The sequence below is a fragment of the Sinohyriopsis cumingii genome, chromosome 15, assembly GCF_028554795.1.
Source record: "Sinohyriopsis cumingii isolate HCF-2022 chromosome 15, ASM2855479v2, whole genome shotgun sequence".
Classification (NCBI taxonomy): domain Eukaryota; kingdom Metazoa; phylum Mollusca; class Bivalvia; order Unionida; family Unionidae; genus Sinohyriopsis; species Sinohyriopsis cumingii.
The window spans coordinates 139223727-139241677 of NC_142975.1; the positions used below are offsets into that span (position 1 = coordinate 139223727).

Sequence of the window (17951 nt, forward strand, 5' to 3'; positions counted from 1 at the left end):
CCGTCTAGCTGCGGGCAAGTGACCCTAGGCAGTGAGAAAAAACGTATCTGTAGACTCGTTTCAACCAAATTTTCACGTTGGGTGTATGACGGACTGGGAAAGGTAACTAATTAGAAAAAGTGTAAAATGTAAATAAACCTGTTTATAGGAGAGTAGGTTTTGGATTTATTTCAGAACCTGTCACGTTACTGTATACACACGGCTAGAAGTCGAATAAAACTGCAACAGAGATCCGAGATCGGCTTCAGCATACTGCGCCTGCAGATCAGGGTCGTGGTTGTTCTTGTACTAATTACTCCAAACGAACTGCACAAACCCAGAGCTGTCGGCGTATCATGGGTCTCTGCAGTCTGCAGTTGGTATCTTCTTATAAGCGACTATATACGGTATATATTGTCCAGTAAAAAGATGCATAAAACAGTACATAATGTACAGCTATTTTAGTATAAACAGTTTCTGGTGCTTTGAAAAGTCAACTACTATTTCTGAAATAGTTTACGGAACTCTTACTGAACCAGATGTTTTCTTGCGTAAATTTCGAGCTAGGCGGAACGTGTTGGTTTGATTGAATCATTGTGTGACAGACTTACATGGCAGGTAAGTTACAGTATAATGAACTTGCATAATAAAACGTAACTCACACTCAAGCGGATATTTTCATGCGTAAGGTAAGGCGGACTGTGTAGGTTAATGAACCCTTGTCAGACAGACAAATCATGGCAGGTAAGTAATGATTTTCTCTCCCTCCCCCTCCTAAAAAAAGGAATCAAATTAATCTCTTTATACATCACCAAAGTTTCTGCCACATTTTGTCGTCACCGTTTTGTTATTTTGGACTTGAACGATCTCGATAAATACTAATTGTTTTTACACATCTGAATCAACTGAAAATTATGGTATGGTACTTTGTGAAGAAATGGCTACAATTTATGGTAATAGTGATATCCTATTTCTTTCAGTTAAGTATCATGCACCATTTAGTGTGTGTGTGTGTGTGTGTGTGTGTGTGTGTGTGTGTGAAAGAATAACTTATAATAAAAACAATTATGCACCTTTTGACCACAGATTTTGATGCAGTGTACATTAATATGGAGTATGTATGTAGTGAAAATAAAATGCCACTGACACTTATGAATGATCCATTTAGTGGCATGGAGAAGTGGGTTTTGAAAATAAAAATCCTTAGAGAAATTGAACACGAGCTGTTTTTCTACAAATACTGTTTGCAAATAAAATGGAGTTTTAGTCAGTCCTGAACAGTCTTGACAATACTTCCTAAAAAGGTATTAAGGCCTGCATTGACCATAAACAGCATTTTATCATGAAGACAATAACACAATTGTCCATTTATTTTGGCAATGACAACAACATCAATAATAATAATAATAATAATAATAATAATTCCAGACATTATGATGTTCCTCAAAATGAGGAGTCCGGATTATTCATATTTTCCGCTCATGTTTCTTTTTGTACATGCTGAACGATCTATTGTACCACATTTGGCAATTCAGTTTTCTAAAATTTATTAATTATTGAATCTTGAGTTTAAATTTCTAACCAGTTTCTGTGTATCCTAATAAGAGTTGAAGGCAAAATGTACGAAATCTAAGACTTTGGTCTTGTATTTACACTTTATGTTGGCTACCATCAACGTTTAACTGCATCGTCGTATTCTGGTTTTTATAGAACCTTTGTCTTTGAAAATGATTACACTATACAAAGATAAAAATGAATTAATCCAATGTTCAAATGTTTTGCACAAAGCATCATGAATAACTAGTTATCACAAATACAGAAAAGTGTAACTAAATCACCACTAACATGTACATAATTAATTGTACAAATAAGCGTCAACTCGTTCCCTAAACGTGGCCTTTTCGAGACACCGTACATTCCAGTGTAGAAAAGCACATGGCTATATACATAATACATGTACCGTCATTAAACATGTTACGCTATACTTCGTTTAACCATCACGATTAGTAACGATCACGACATCCACCAAGACTGCACAAAGTACCATCTTGAACATTATGCTACTGCTCATATGTCTTACCTGATCAATTGTAATTTTGTTAAAATTTGTTTTTCTATTAAGTTGATTCCCTCTTTTGTTTTTGCTGGAAGTGTTTTGTCAACAACAACCCCTAAGGTTTTTGTTGGATTTAACTGGACCTTTAAACAGATTATTAACTATATCCTGACCAAGGAAATGGTAGCTGAGTGCCTTTCCCAAGGACACGTAGAGGCAGCCATTCAGGGCTATCCTATGAGGGCATACTAGGATTGAGATAAACGTGTTATAGTTAGGTTATGCATTCAAATAATAATACACCCTGTCGTCACATAAATATGCGAGTAATCAAAGAAAATATGCAAGAACCATACATATATGACTGCGACAATGCGTACAAAATTATACAACTTTAGACACAATCGTACCGATTAGTTTTGGTACATTGCGGCACAGCAACACAAAACGGGCATTCAGTACCGAGTTAATTGGGTAAAGCAATTCAATCTAGTCAGATGGTAGGATTCCAAATCGCTCCTTTTCGGTCAAGAGTCCGGCATGCCAACTTCAGATCAACTGTGTGTGTGTGTGTGTACAATTTTAACGTAGCTTTAATCGCTTTGGTGACCTAAATGGTTAAAGCTTCCGCCTCGGATGCGGTAGGTAGCGGGTTCGAACCCCGGTCGAGTCATACTAAAGACTCATAAAAATGGTACAAGCAGCTGCCTCGCTTGACGATCAGTATTATCAGGTTAGTGTTAGGACTGGTCGTTCTAGTATCGGGATATTGTGACTGGGTGGGACATGATGCTGCATGTCTGTGGCATGATGGCCCCGTACTAGACATCACTATAAACTGCCACACTGCAGACCTAGTAGCAATATGACTCAAAATTTGTTAAAGCTACATTAAAAATCCAAATCACACACACACACACACACACACACACACACATTAACGTAGTTTTAACAAATATACAAAATGGGACACTTATATTACGGTTTTATGAACACGGATTTACTTACATTCGTGAAAACAGTTTCACATCAACAAACCTGGGTTCGTTTTTGGCGATTCAAAATAATGATATATTTTGCAAACCAGTATGTTGCTTCCTTAAAGGAAAACTGAATTTAGTTTTTGCAATATAATTAAAGATTTTGATTGCGTGTAAAGGACTCGTCCATACATTGAAATCTACATGCATCACTTGAAGCCCTTTAAAAATGGTTTTCTTGCTATCGTCAACACATTGACCAACTCATGATGCTTCAGGGAGTATTTTTAGAGTGGATTTTGATTACAGCTGAAGCACTAACACAACTCCAGATTGTTTTTTGAACGTTAATTAAAACTACGAAACTGTTTGTAAAATAATTGTTTATGTAACCATTGCTCAGGAAAACTGTGTCGATCATCGTAGATAAAACAAATCGAATTTATATAGGTAGTTGCATGTGGTACTTGGCTATCGTTAGGATATTAACATGAGCCCATAGGTTTACATTAATCGAGGGAAACTCTATTGCTAAAATTGTCCATAGATTTAATAGACGCACACTCTTACACAAACACACTATGAAACAAGAATATGAGTCTTTATACACATGGCATATCCTCACACAAACATATTATACCATATTACAAGGGTAAGAGTGTTTAAATACACGTAATATTACATACATACAAACATAATATTACACAAGGGGGGTAGGATGTAAGAGAAGGGAAGGGAAATAGACACACTCTCACACATACTATACTATCACACACATGTAGGAAATGTTAGGAGTCTTTATTGATAAACTATTATACCCACATACAAACATACTATACAATCACACATAAGGGAGAGTAAGGGTTTTAAGTTTTAATTGTAAACACACAGACATACACAAATATTGCCGATGAATCAAGGTTGACAGCATTGTCACATAAGACAAGAACTCAAATTATGAGCTAAAGAAAATCGATAACTTTACTGTTCACATGACCACTTTTATATTAAGCTTTATTCGGACTCGTGGACTACTTTTTTATCTGCTACTACGACCAAAGTACACAAAAGTAGCATCACTTTGACCAATCTTTCGTAATAACAAATAACGAAGATAACACAGATTTCACCACATTTACGATCTAACTCGAGCAGTAGTTAAAATTACACGTTCCGTAATAAACGACAAAGCGGCCATTTTGTTTTGATTTACCTAGCATTATTGTGTGCTGAAAGCAAACAAGGGCTGAAATTAAGTGTTTCTTAAAACACGCCATTTCTTACCAATTAACCTCGCTACATTATGTATTAAACTACCCTCGGGCTTTTTCGTGCTGAGTAACCTAGCTACATTATGTACTAAACTAACATCACGTTTTTCTTGCTGATTTACCTAAATACATTATGTAGTAAAGTAAACAGTTGTTGAAATTAAGTGGCCCGCAAACTGATTGTCCTAGCCACTAAAACATATTGAGTTCCGTGTAACTTTTTATCGCAGTTTTAGAAAATCGTTAACGTAGCCTAAGAAAATTCTTGGACTCAGGTCGTCGTCCTTTTGGTATTCTTCTAAAGTAGGAAAGTGCAAAATGTAATATTCTTTTACCATGCGGTATTCACTATCCAGAGCAAGGAACAATTCGACACTCGCCACGTTCCTAAGAGTGTTCTTCATCCTTGTTGCAACAAGGTTGGGTTTGATCGCATGTTTCAGCACACGTACACGTACGGCATAGAGGAAACATACGTTTTCCCTGGCAATGATGTGATAAGACAGGATGCTACAAGTTCGGTGTTGCATTTGATCATCCCTTCGTACCAACGAATGTGTTCCACGTTGATGTGCCCTGTCAACATTTCAGAGTGACTGGTAGGGAATCACTGATATTTGCACACCCAAAGATACATAGAACACACATTGATGTGGAACAATTATGTTACACTTTAATATGTTACATTACACGAATTCTTAGCATGATTACAAATTCACTGTATAGTCTGTCTACACTAAAATCGAAAAAGTAATACCATACGTTTATTTGCCACACTGTCTGTCTTGAATCTAAAGCAATACACTTTGTCTGTCATTGCAATTGATTTTAATGGATACAAAAACATTTTTACCACCTTAACTTCGAATTGACTTCAGTTCTAATTCACACAGTAAGAAAATGAGATGTGTTTTTCAGCTCCTGACCGTTAGCTACATTACAGAAAATTAGATATGAATTTACCTCCTGACCGTTAGTCACTATAAAAGAAAATTAGATGTGCTTTTCACCTTCTGACCGTTAGCCACTTTATAGAAAATTATATGTGATTTTTGTACCTGCTGACCGTTGGTCACTTTATAGAAAATTAGATGTAATTGTCACCTCCTGACCGTTAGCCACGTTATAGAAAATCAAATCTGTTTTTCACCTCCTGACCGTTAGTAACTAAAAGAAAATTATATGTGTTTTTTTTATAAACCTCCTGACCGTTAGTCGCTTTATAGAAAATTAGATGTGATTTTTACCACCTGACCGTTAGCCTTTTTATAGAAAATTAGATGTGTTTTTTTTTTACCTCCTGAATGTTAGCCACTTTATAGAAAATTAGATGTGTTTTTACCTCCTGACCGTTAGTCACTTTATAGAAAATTAAATGTGATTTTTCACCTCCTGACCGTTAGCCACTTTATAGAAAATTAGATGTGTTTTTCTACCTCCTGACCGTTAGCCACTTTATAGAAAATTAGATGTGTTTTTTTACCTCCTGACATTAGTAACTTTGTAGAAAATTAGATGTGTTTTTTTTTACCTCCTGACCATTAGCCACTTTATAGAAAATTAGATGTGCTTCTCACCTCCTCACCGTTAGCATTTTTATAGTAAATTAGATGTGGTTTTTTTTATCTCCTCACCGTTAGTAACTATAAGAAAATTAGATGTATTTTTTTACATCCTGACCGATAGGAACTTTATAGAAAATTAAATGTGTTTTTCACCTCCCGATCGTTAGCCTTTTTATAGAAAAAATTAGATGTGTTTTTACGTCCTGACCGTTAGCCACGTTATAGAAAATTAGATGTGTTTTTTACCTCATAACCGTTAGTCACTTTATAGAAAATTATATGTTTTTTTAACCTCCTGACCGTTAGTCACTTTATAGAAAATCAGACGTGTGTTTTTACCTCCTGACCGTAAGCCACTTTATAGAAAACTAGATGTGCTTTTCACCTCCTGACCGTTAGCCTTTCTTTTAGAAAATTAGATGTGTTCTTTATTACCTCCTGACCGTTAGTAACTATAAGAAAATTAGATGTGATTTTTTACCTCCTGACTGTTGTCCGTTTGATAGAAAATTAGATGCGTTTTTCACCTCCTGACCGTTAGCCTTTTTTATAGAAAATTAGATGTGTTTTTTACGTCCTGGCCGTTAAACATGTTATAGAAAATTAGATGTCTTTTTCACCTCAGTAGTATAGGGGGCCACTATAGCCTCAATGGGAATTAGCATTACAGAACCCCCCGGGGCCACTATAGCCTCAATGGAAATTTAACATGGAGAAAAACCCTGGGCCACTATAGCCTCAAGGGAAATTTAACATGGAGAAAAGTCTTGGGCCACTCTAGCCTCAAGGGGATTGAACATGGGGAAAAAAGCATGGGCAACTCTAGCGACAAGGGAAATTGAACATGGGGAATTGTAACTGGGTCCAGACCTGATGGGTCTATGGAAAGGGAACAGGGGGAGAGGGACATAACACACACACACACACACACACACACACACACACACACACACACACACACACACACGCACACACACATATATAAAATAATAATTCGGGGGTAGGCAATTGAAAGTCATTCTCTTTTCGAGAAATAGGAGTGGCCCTGAAAAGGGCCTTTGTGTTTCTTCTTCTTCTGAAAAAGGCTGTTTGTTTTAGAACTTCAGATGCACATATCTAATGCTGGCACCTTCCTGGTCTGGCACCACACACACATCTTCGACTCCAGTCTTTTTTACTTTTTGTCTTGAGAGTGCAGAGGCGGGATGATTCGCTTCAGCACCCCAATCCTCTGTCTCTGGTATCTTGTAAGTCATCCTCTCTCCTATTTTCGTTTCCTTCTCTTCCCTCTCTCTTCTCTCCTCCTCTTCCTTCTTTATTCTTGCTTCTTCTACGATAGCCTCCGCGGACAGTTCATTTACTATGCGCCTGGCATATTCCAGGTGCATCTGGAGTTCTAGCAGTTTCACAATCCTTGTATTCATTGTCTTGCTGTTAACAGGTCGACGATGGGTAGCCCAACTGACGATTAGTTTTTAAGTTATACTAAAAGCGTGGACGTGAAGGAAAACATCCCCTAAGACACAAAATTGATATTACCGAGATCATAACCCAACAACGCGCGGACCTAAAAGAAACACTCACTCACTTTTTTATACTACCCACCACTATTCTAAAAATATTCATTAATCACTTCAATATACTATCCGCATACTCAAAGCAATCTAACCCTAAATCTACTCTCCCCACACGTCAAGCAGCAAAAAAAACAAAAAAAAAAACAAAACTTGATCTTAATATACTATCCACACCAACGTACTTGAGCACTTACAAGCACACAATCATATACACAAACACAAACACTCACACTATAAAAGAGTCAGTGTTTATATACGCACTATTCTACCTACACATATTGGCAATTGGATTGTTATTTCTTTTCTAGAGTATTGGGTAGCCCTGAAAAGGGCTGTTTTGTTTTTGTTTATTTTTTTGCTATGGCAATCTTTTAGTTTCTAAGAATGCTACGTCCTCTCAGGATGGACTTTCTGGCGATAGGTCTGCTTCTTCGGAAAGAGAAGAAGAACTCTTTGGTGTCGATACGACAATCGACAAAGCCTTTGTCAGGTTCAGGTTGCTGCTGCTGCTGTTGCTGCTGTCTCTGAAGTCTGTACTTCTCTGTCCATTCTTCTTTCTCCCTGTTCACTTCTTCTCTGAAGAGCTCTTCGACCAGGTCTTCAGTGACTTTTAGCATTCTCACGTTCTCTATTTCTTCTGGCTTCGGTATCAGACTGTGTCTGACCCTATGATAATTCATGTAGGCTTCGTTTAGCTTAGCTAGTTTGGAGCACATCTTCGTAGGAGGATGAGTCAACAATGGATGGTTAGACTGGAGGCTACCCCGGTTCTTAAAATCAAAGCGCGGACGTGAAGGAAAACATCCCTCCACGGTTTTCGATTCGCAACGTTTAATGAGTGTCATGAGAAAGATAGAGAGAAGTCAAAGTGCATGAATCAACATTCTTATAGTCAAACAAAAGACAAAGGCATTTTTTTTTCAAAACACAACATTTTTTTTATTCAAAATCACTTAACACTAACCAACAACTCTAACATTTTTTAACAATAATCCAACAATATAACATCAAACATTTTTTCAAATGACAAACATTTTTTTCAATTTACACTCTACTTTAAACAGGGTTGGCAACGTTGTGAATGAAATTGTGATTTCCACTGTTGCAAGTCATTGAGTCATGGATGGACACTACGTTTCCTAGCTGAAGACAACAAATAAAGCATACTAGTCACAAAATCAACGATTTACTTTCTCATCGTTTCTAGAAAAACCATGATCAAAATAAGTCACTAAATGTTCTTTTGCTGATAATAAGTGATCAATTTCGATCTCAACTTTCTCTTTGAATTTGTCAAAGAGGGCTTTGATGTAATGGATTTCTTGAGTCGTTAATGGCGGACAGAAATGTTCACGCAAGTCTTTATACCACCAACGTAACACGTCTTTTGTAAACAGACTCCAAGCTTCGTCCAGATATTCTTTGAATTTTTTCTTCTTGACTGATGTTTTGACATTCATAGTAATCATGCTTCATCCATATCGTAACTGTGTCTGCAGGTATGTAGCACAGTAGGAGACCAATTGCTGTTCTTGTTCTGGACATCTCGACTTGATCACGATGTCCCTTTCGTCTTTGTCTTGGGATTCTCCTTCCACGGTCTCCTCACATTTTATGTCTAAAGTTTCTCCACTAGGCAAAGAGGGATAACAGTCTTCCATGGCTTCTAATAGTCTAGAATGACTTCTCTCAAACTGTTGATTTCTATGGTATTGTCGAATTCTGCATACAGGAGGACGTTCACTGTGTGATCTGGAGGTGGATTTGCAAACTGAAGTTCCACACGAATCTGGCCCGATTTTATAGGGTGGAAATGTCCCTCGTCGCTGCCTTGGTCTGGAGTGAAATCAAAACCCCACAAAGCATAGCCTCCTGCATAATCGTCGTACGAAATACCGTGACTGGTGTTGGTTCCTAACTGTCCCGTGGCTTCGTACAGGGACAAGTACGATCTCAAATAATTCTTTGCGACACCAAAGTTAGGCTCAAAGGGTCGGGTACACAAGGTCTTGCCGTCGCGACTGACTTCAATCTTGGACACATTGTAATGTGTCAAAAGGATTTTGATCGTGGGTTCCGTTGAAGGCTGAATTCCTGACGATACCAACAATCAAACGCTTGGGTAACTGTCCTTGGAACAGATGATCTTCGATCATAGATCGCTGTCCAGCGGGAATGGTGAACGTTTTCACTTCTACGCGTCGTATCGGATACTTGGCGGTCGTTCTGCTCAACGTCTGACTGACGTCGTTTCCCACTTTAGGTAACACTTCCACACGACGCACGTAAAGTCGGGCTTCTTGAATGATAGTTTTGTATTCGTTGGCATGGGCCATCAAATGGAAAGCGGCACTGCTACGATTCAGTCTCAGACGGATATCCACCCCGTTCAGCAAATACTTTTCTTGTAACCACATGTCCAAATGCAAACGATCCATCAGTTCTAAACTTCGCCCTTGCAGAATTTTCTTACGACGGTCGTTAAACCCCACATTGTGAGGATTGTCATCTTCTGTCAGGACTGTGTCGCTAAACGTGCCTACACCTGCCGTGTCAGGTTTCCATACCACGCAAGCATCCAGATGAGTATTCTTGGCTTTTTTTCCGTACGTCAAGAGATTTTCCAAGTAGGCACGATATGGGTAAGTATCCATGCTGCTGCTGACCAGTTTGTTATTCAAGTACAAGTCCACTTCGCTGAACAAGGAATGCATGAAATTGTTGACAGGAGCTACTCTAGCATCGCCTCCTGGATTGGTGTTGTCCGTTTTGATCACTTTCACTTTCAAATACAGGTAACTGCTATTCAGATCGATGTAATCTTCGGGTTGTCCTTTGATTTCAAACTCGATGGGAGCGGAATCCGTCAAAGAGGAGACGGGATGAAATTCCACCCATTGGGATTCTTGCATCGTCATCATGGTAGGGGGCATGGCAAAGAAATCCAGTTCCGACTTGGAACAAGCGCAAGACTCTCGGTGCATCATTTTTTTGTCTGTTTCTCAATAATCGAAAACGTCTAAGTCTCGAACGGTTCTTCTTTTCTTTGCCTTTCTAGCTTGAAGTCTGGTGAAAGGGTGTTTTCTTCTTCGTCTCTTTCTGCCTTGTCCTTGCTGAATGCCTGACTCGGTAGCGTACAGGGCATTTATAGGTGTGTCTCGTCGGTCCAAAAGGTCTTTGCCCGTTTGCAGGAAGACATTTTTACCTGCCCTCAAGAAAGCTTCTTTAGGGTTTTGTTTGTCGATGATGACATTTTGGAGAAATTCTTTGCCTTGTGTCAGTGCCGCATCTTTCAAGGCGTGCAATCCGCGTGTCACCATCGGTTTCAACACCGGGGCCACCGAACGAAAGGCTGATTTCAACATATCTCCTAAACCGTGTCCTCGCTGTCGAGCAACCCCTCGGTACACTGGATACATGACTTACGAGTCGTGAGAGAACCGTTTTCGAAAATGGAGTTTCACCGTGACTTTTCCTTTGGTGAATGGAATATTTTGTCCCAAATCTCCTTTTATAGCAATGTTGACTGTGTCCAAATAAGACTTGCTGACAGGCAAATAGTGAGGATGTACAAATTCGCGGTGGACGTGGTAAGTGTTTCCACCTTCTTCGTCAGTGGCCGTGGCAGAATCCACTTTGAAAGGAATGACACGTAGTAACGGTGCGGAGGTGTGTCCCACCACGTTGTACTCCACCACATCGGAGTACACAAACATCAAATTCAGTCCTTGGTTCAGTTCTACCGGGGCACGAAATAACTTGCTAAAAAGACTCGTTGTCGTAAACGATTGGTAATTCGTTTTTCTTGAGCATGGCCATTCTCATGTCCATGTCTCCGCCCAACATGTCAAACAATTCAGGACAAAATAAAATGGACAGGATTTTACTCCCGTCAAATTTCATCAAGAAGCGACGACCTGCTTTGTGGTATTCCATGGTGACACTTTTTTTGACACTCTCCAAAGCTTTCAGAAACACGACATTAAATCTGGAGGTTATGGTGCTCACCAAATGTTGACCACTAAAATAATAGCCTGAAGGAATGAACAAATGATAGGTGGTGTACTTTTGATTTTTTGTGCCAGGGGTTTTCTTGTCATATTTGCCATAGGTATCCAAGCACTGTTGCAATTGTTCGTCATGAACTTCTACATCAAAAAAATTTTGATTGGGAAGGACATTGAGGACTTGGGTCGGGTGAATGATTTCTACTAAAGCCACTTCCCAATGGGCTTCGTGATCTAAGGGGATGGCCTGAGGTAATTTGGCCGTGTAACAGCACAACGTGTTGTTGGGAAACACCTCCATGGAACTGTCACTGGGTAAGGTTAAGTAAAATTGGTTTTGGTGACTCATAATTCCAGAGTTCTGTGGCTGTCCGAGGGGTTACTGGACGTCAGAGGCGTGTCTCCGCTCAAAATCGGATTGTTGTTGGAATAGTGGCTGGCACTGGCACTGGACGCAAGGTTTCCGTGGTTCCCGTTCGAGGTGAATTTCAGGGAGGTATTAGGAAGCAGGTAACCGATGCAACTGCTCAATAAAATGGTCCACAATTGTTTGTCTCCTTGTTGCAAACTCAAATTCGCAATGGCTACCCCGATGACACAATACACCACGAAGATTTGGCAGAAAAAGACGATTTGCGTTTTAGGCACTCGTTCTCCGCACCACACCCACAAGGGTTGTTTTTGTAAATCTTACAGAGAAGAACTGGGTGAAGGAGTGGTCGACGTAGCTGCGTCTGTGTGAAGGGCATGATGGTCACTTCTTTTTATAGTCGATGACTTGCGAAGCGTCGATCCAAGAATCGAAAGTTGGTGGATATCCTTTCCAACGTACTTTGACTTCTTTGACACGTCGTTTGCCTACTTTACGGATTCTGCGTTCGAGAATGTGTTCGATGTCGTACACGTCGTCTTCTTTTTTGGTGACACGTTGTAACTCGGGCAAATAAAGCGTTCCTTTGAGCACTTCTCCGTTCATGTCTCCCAATTTATAGACGGCAGGATGACGACCATGCACTCGTCCAGTGACACGAAACAATTCGGTCGTCCAGTTAGGTAAGTAACCTTTGTCGAAAGTGCGTTTGGTTTTGCCAATGCGCACCCAATCTCCTACGGTCAACTCTCCACTTTTCTTGGGGACAGCCCTCGTCGGGGACGTATCAAACAGGCGCTCAAACACCAACACTTCGTTGTCGGGAGTCACTTCTTGCGGGGCACGTCCGATGTTTCGATGGTAAGATTGGTTGTACGCTTGCACCAGGTGCGGTAAGATGTCGATGTACTTCAGCGTGTGGTGATGCGTAAAATATTTCCACATGCGTTCTTTCAAAATGCGTTGAAACGTTCCACGATGCTGGCTTTGGTTTCGGGATTCTCGGTGGTAAAAAAAATGAATGTCACGTTTCTTTAATTCTTTTTGGAAAGCTTGGTTCAGAAATTCGGTACCTTTGTCCGTTTGCCATTGAAGAGGGTGACGACCACTTTGTTTCAACACTCGTTGCAGGGCTCGCACTAACTCGCTGCTCGATTTGGAAGTCAAGGGCACGACCCAGGCAAATTTGGAAAAGACGTCGATGACACAAAACAAATATTTGTAGCCACGATTGTAGCTGGCCAAATGAGAGACATCGGCTAAATCGGCTTGCCATTGATGATCGATGCCTTCCACTCGGGTGCGACTTCTGGTAAACTTGCGTCGAATGGGTTTGTGTAAAGTGTAGGTAGCTTGTTCTTGTAACTATCGTTGCACTTGAGGTAAACGGAGACTTTTCAATCGAGTTTTGGCAGCACGATACAATTTGTGAACTCCTGCGTAACCTGCAGGATGAGAGGGATCGTAGTAAATGCTGGCTAAGGCTTTTTCCATTTTTTTTGTGTTTGTGTGTTAATAAGACACCCACTCTTGGAGGATGCTACTCTTTTTCTCTTGGGGTACTTTCTTGGATTGCAATGCTTTGCGTGTGCGACCGGCAATAGGTGTTGAAGAGGAGGATGTCTGAGCGGGGGATATCGGTTCTTGTTTCACTTCTGTCTTCACTTCTGTCTTCACTTTCTTTTTCTCTTGTGATGAAAAAGGGGTGGCCATCATCTTTTTAATCCATCCAATTCTGGAGGTAGGTGGTGTTGTTAACTTACGTACTTTTTCTGGTGGAGTTTGAAACCCTTCTTCTTCTTCTTCTCCTTTTTCTGTCTTGGTCACTGGTAGTGGTGGTACTGGTACTGGTACTGGTGATGGTGCTGGACTTTTCATCAAGGTCTTAAAATCTTTCAGAGTGGGTAGAGCTGTTTCGTCTAAAGCTTTCTGGTGAAAGAGTTGCAGTCGTTGCAAGAGTTGACCGTACTTTTGCGATTTTTCTGTTTCGGACAAATCTTGGCGATCCATCAAGGACTGCAATTCGTGTTGCAACTGGGACATCTCGCTCAAATGGGGATTGGGAGGTAAATGCGGAGTGCGTTTTTCTTGCCAACGATGGTATTCCATCCATCGTTTGTAAGGCACTAAAGCTAGTTTTCGTCCTTCCATGGGGTTGTCAGGGGTCAATTCTAAGATCTTGGGACTTCCGAGGGCCTTTTTATCTTGCTCCCACCAGTCCTCCCAACATGGTTCCCAAGACTCCTTTCAGCAAGGGACCTAACAAGAGGGGTAAAATGCCTCCACGTTGGACCAACATCTTCTTCTTTTGACGAATGGGAATTTTCTTTTGAACCATTTGGCGAAGAACGTGACGATATTTACCTAAGCATTGTTTCTGGTGTTTGGACAAAGGGATCGTGCCTTTCAAGACGTTCAAACAACATTCGCACACGGTATCGATGACCTCTTTGGAGGCTGTTTGAATGAGTTTTTTTCGTAGGGGTGGAGAAGCTTTGGACAGGACAGATAACATGTCCCCATGTTTGACTAAACGAGGAGGCAGTCCTTTCCTTTTCTTTCCTTGGGGTTTAGAAGAGGGATGCTTTCTGGAGGGTGACATCTTTGAGTCTTCAGCTCCAAAAACACTGATACCCCTACTTAGTCACAGACCTTTTTTATACTGGAACGCGTCGCCACTGATTGTCTTGACGTCGTATCAACTTGAGGACAGGCATGGCACGTCGTGGAGGGGTGCGCAACGGACTAAATCGAGCCAGTTCTTGCTTGGACAAATCCAGTAAACTTTGTAACATGCCCGATCTTTCTTGGACTTTGACTTTGGGAGCAGGTACTTTGTGAGCCGCAGCCACTGTTGCGAAACTGGAGGGTCCTGCCACTGGGGAAGTTCTTGGGGTCATCAACGGAGAAGTTCTTGGTGTGATCAACGTCTCCAAGTACTGTTCGGTTCTTGGTGACATCAACGGAGAAGTGATGGAACCTGAGGCTACCGGAGACGCAGTCACTGCCGTGGCAGGTCGTGGTTTGCGAGTGTAAGGTTGCGTCCTGGCCGAAGTGCCTCTCTTGCGACTAGTTTTCTTCTGTGGGCTTTTCTTTTTCTGGGGACTTTTTCTCAGTTTCTTTTTCTGAGGGCTTCTTTTCTTTTTCCGGGGTGGTGTCTGGTGAGAGGAGGCTGCCGCCACTGGAGAAGTTCTTGCAGACACGGGTCTTTTTGGGGACCTGGTCTTCTTCTTTTTCTTCTTGGAGCTTCGTTTGACTGCTTTTTTTGTCTTGGGGAAAATTTTGGGAGCATTAGGATCCCATCTTAAGAGAGAGCGAATGATGACCCCTCCTAGAATACTGCTCCCTCCAGGTTTCAAAATGATTTGTTTTTTGGTTGGAGTGTCAATCCGGGGATCGGCCAGTTGGGTTAAAGCGACATTGTTTCGATCGAAAAAGCGTTTGGTTTGATGAGGAATCTGAATGATCCCTTGAAGTAATTGACGTGCCGTCACCGTGAACCATCGTAAGACTTCTTTGAGACTAGCTTCTAAGACACGAGCTCGTATTTGTGGATTTTTTTCTCGACTGATGCCGTACAAGGCACGAATCAATTTGACGGGAAGATGCGACTGAAGGGACGTCATGTTCACACTGTGTGTGCGAGACAGACGAAAAGGGTCTGAGGTTTTTACAGATTTTTTGTGGAATGAAGTTAAGTCGAGGACGGAGACGTGTACAGGACAGGCCCTCCATCTTGGCACCAGTGGTGAAACAAGTGGGTACGAAATCGCAAATCCTCGGGGGTCGTAGGTTTCAAATCGACGAGTAAATAGGCGTGTGGAGTGTGAGTGGCATCGTCGTACGCCTGAGTCAGCCAAGGCGTTCCTAACTGTTTGGCTAAGACTTGCACTTGCGATTTATCTCGAGGGCTTTTAAACAAGACCACGTAATGCGCATTGAGACTGATGGTGCGATGGGCTTTACTTTGTTGAAACAAGTTTTGAGTGATGTAAACGACACTGGCATTACGGTGATACCCTTTGCGCGTGAACCACATTTTAATTTCTTCTTCGTCTTCTCTTTAACATGTCGTCAAAAATGACCAAATGGGTTTGACGGGAGTCAGAGACGATGCCATCGTCTTCTTTAGGAATGCCTTCCACAAACACGATGGAATCGCCTTGACTTTCTCGCAAGAGGCTGTACGCCGATTGCCACTCTTTGTAACACCACACGATCCGTTGAGGCGGTCGATCGATCAAATGATGTTTATGTTCGATCAAACGTTTGACAAATTCGGTTTTGCCTGAACCGCTATGTCCAGCAGTGAGCATGTTAAAGGGATGACGAAGATACAAAGCCTCCCAACTGGTACGATCTAAGTGTTCGTCGATGACTTTGACAGTGGAGGAAGAGGGAGCAGAGACAGTAGAAGTAGCCATAGTGTTAGGAAGGTCACTTGTGACACGAAAAAAACAAGACGAGAGTTTATATACTTTTTTCAGGACACGTTTATTGAATGTTTCAAATATGAACAACACGAAAGACAAAAACACATAAAAGCCAAATAGTGATGTACAGGAATAAAAAACACATCAAAACGATCAAAGTGGAATATAAACAAGTCTCTGTGCAACATGTTCTGGGTAAGCAAGATGTCCTAGGGACAGTGTGTAATGTTCTTACAGTCTCTACATGAGGTACGGTCACACAAGTGTCCTCCCGGAATGACCTTTTTAGAATGTCCGCGACAGTCCTGTCCTGGGTGACGGGTTCTTCTGGTACTGTCACTAACACAGGTTGAAAAGTTGCAAGGCTCACAAGCGCATTCCACTTCAGAAACCCCACACTTGAATTGTGCCTTTCTAAACTTGTTTTGTGTTTCTCTGAAAGTATTCATCTTGTTCACTTGGTCCTGGTAGTCACAATGAACTAGCGATCTTGCCTAGGGTTCCGTTTTATATACAGACCAATACCGACGTGTCCTTACGGTAAGGTGAAATGATTGGGAAGTCGCACTCGCTTCTGATACACGATTTGATAGACTTTTTCTAGGGTCGACTGACGATGTGGTGAGTGGGTAAACGTACAATCTTGTTGGGTTGATAGGTGGTCACTTTAAAGTGTTCGTCCTCTCCAGACTGCAAGGCTTCTTTCAATACCCCAAAGTTCACCACTCGACTGGTACGATAATTCAGAGTCAATCCTTTCACTTTGCACTGCGTGTGCACTTCTCCTTGTTTGTCCCGATATTCGTAACCGTAATTTTTAGGACCACCACTGACGAAACTTAGAATCTTGTCGTCGGGATGCTCGTCTGTCCAGGCTCCTAAACGGTCTCCTTCGATGTCAGGGTGCTGTTGACATGGGTGATGGATGTAAATGCAACTGTCCGTGTCAAAGTACAGGACGCGTTCTTCTAACAGTTCTAAAGCTTCGTACAGTTTTAAGCGAGCATGAGCTGTCACGAAAGCCGCAATGATGACATTTCCAAAAGGGTCGTCTTGTACAAAGTCCAGATCTTCTTCGTAATTGACCAAGATCAAATCCTCGCGAACGACGTCCACGTGTTTCATGTCGTGAATCATCTGAAAGTAGCGGGAAGGTTCAGTCAAATACTCCGTCTTGGGTAAACACGGACGTTGTGCCATTTTGCCCCACAAACAATTTAACATCACTTTGGCAAACGATCGCCTGCCTTCGTTTTTCTCGATGTGGTCTAAAGAGATGCCTTCTTGTGCATAGTATTTCTCTTTGAATGTATTTTGGTCTTCGGGAGTGTGACACCAGGACGGATAGCCACTGGCTTCTTGTTTCAGTTTCAAAAAAGCATCCACGTAGTCTGCGAAAATCCCTTTCTGCGTGGGGTCACCCTTGTGGTATTGTTGTGTCTTGGGAAAGTGACAAATTTCGTACACTTCTAACAGTTGGTATCCCATGTCCAGAGCTTTGAACAATTCTACGCTGACCCAGGTTCCCGTCAAGGCCCGTTCTTCCTGGGTGTGCTGACAAGGCTGGTCTTGGTTGCACGTTTCGGCACAAGTTCGGCACAAAGGAAACATCAGTTTGCCTTGACAATGGTGAGGTAAGACGGGATGGTACAAGTCCGTGGGAGGCAAAACTTTGCACTTGATCAAGCCTTCGTATTGTCGAATGTTTTTCAG

General features: G+C 41.4%; 1 protein-coding gene across 6 annotated transcripts in view; it reads left to right on the forward strand.

Annotated features, from left to right (window-relative positions):
- The first annotated feature begins 422 nt into the window (after positions 1–422).
- Positions 423–17951, forward strand: part of LOC149782900 (b(0,+)-type amino acid transporter 1-like) — an 80112-nt gene continuing 62583 nt past the window's right edge. For 4 of the 6 annotated variants that reach the window (XM_089934452.1, XM_089934457.1, XM_089934456.1 and 1 more), the window contains exon 1: positions 639–723. In XM_089934452.1, the coding sequence (XP_089790578.1) occupies positions 717–723 (7 nt within the window). In that variant the 5' untranslated portion in view covers positions 639–716. Of the gene's footprint in view, positions 598–631; positions 724–17951 lie in introns of those variants that run through there. The other 2 variants (XM_089934453.1, XM_089934455.1) reach the window with 2 other exon arrangements.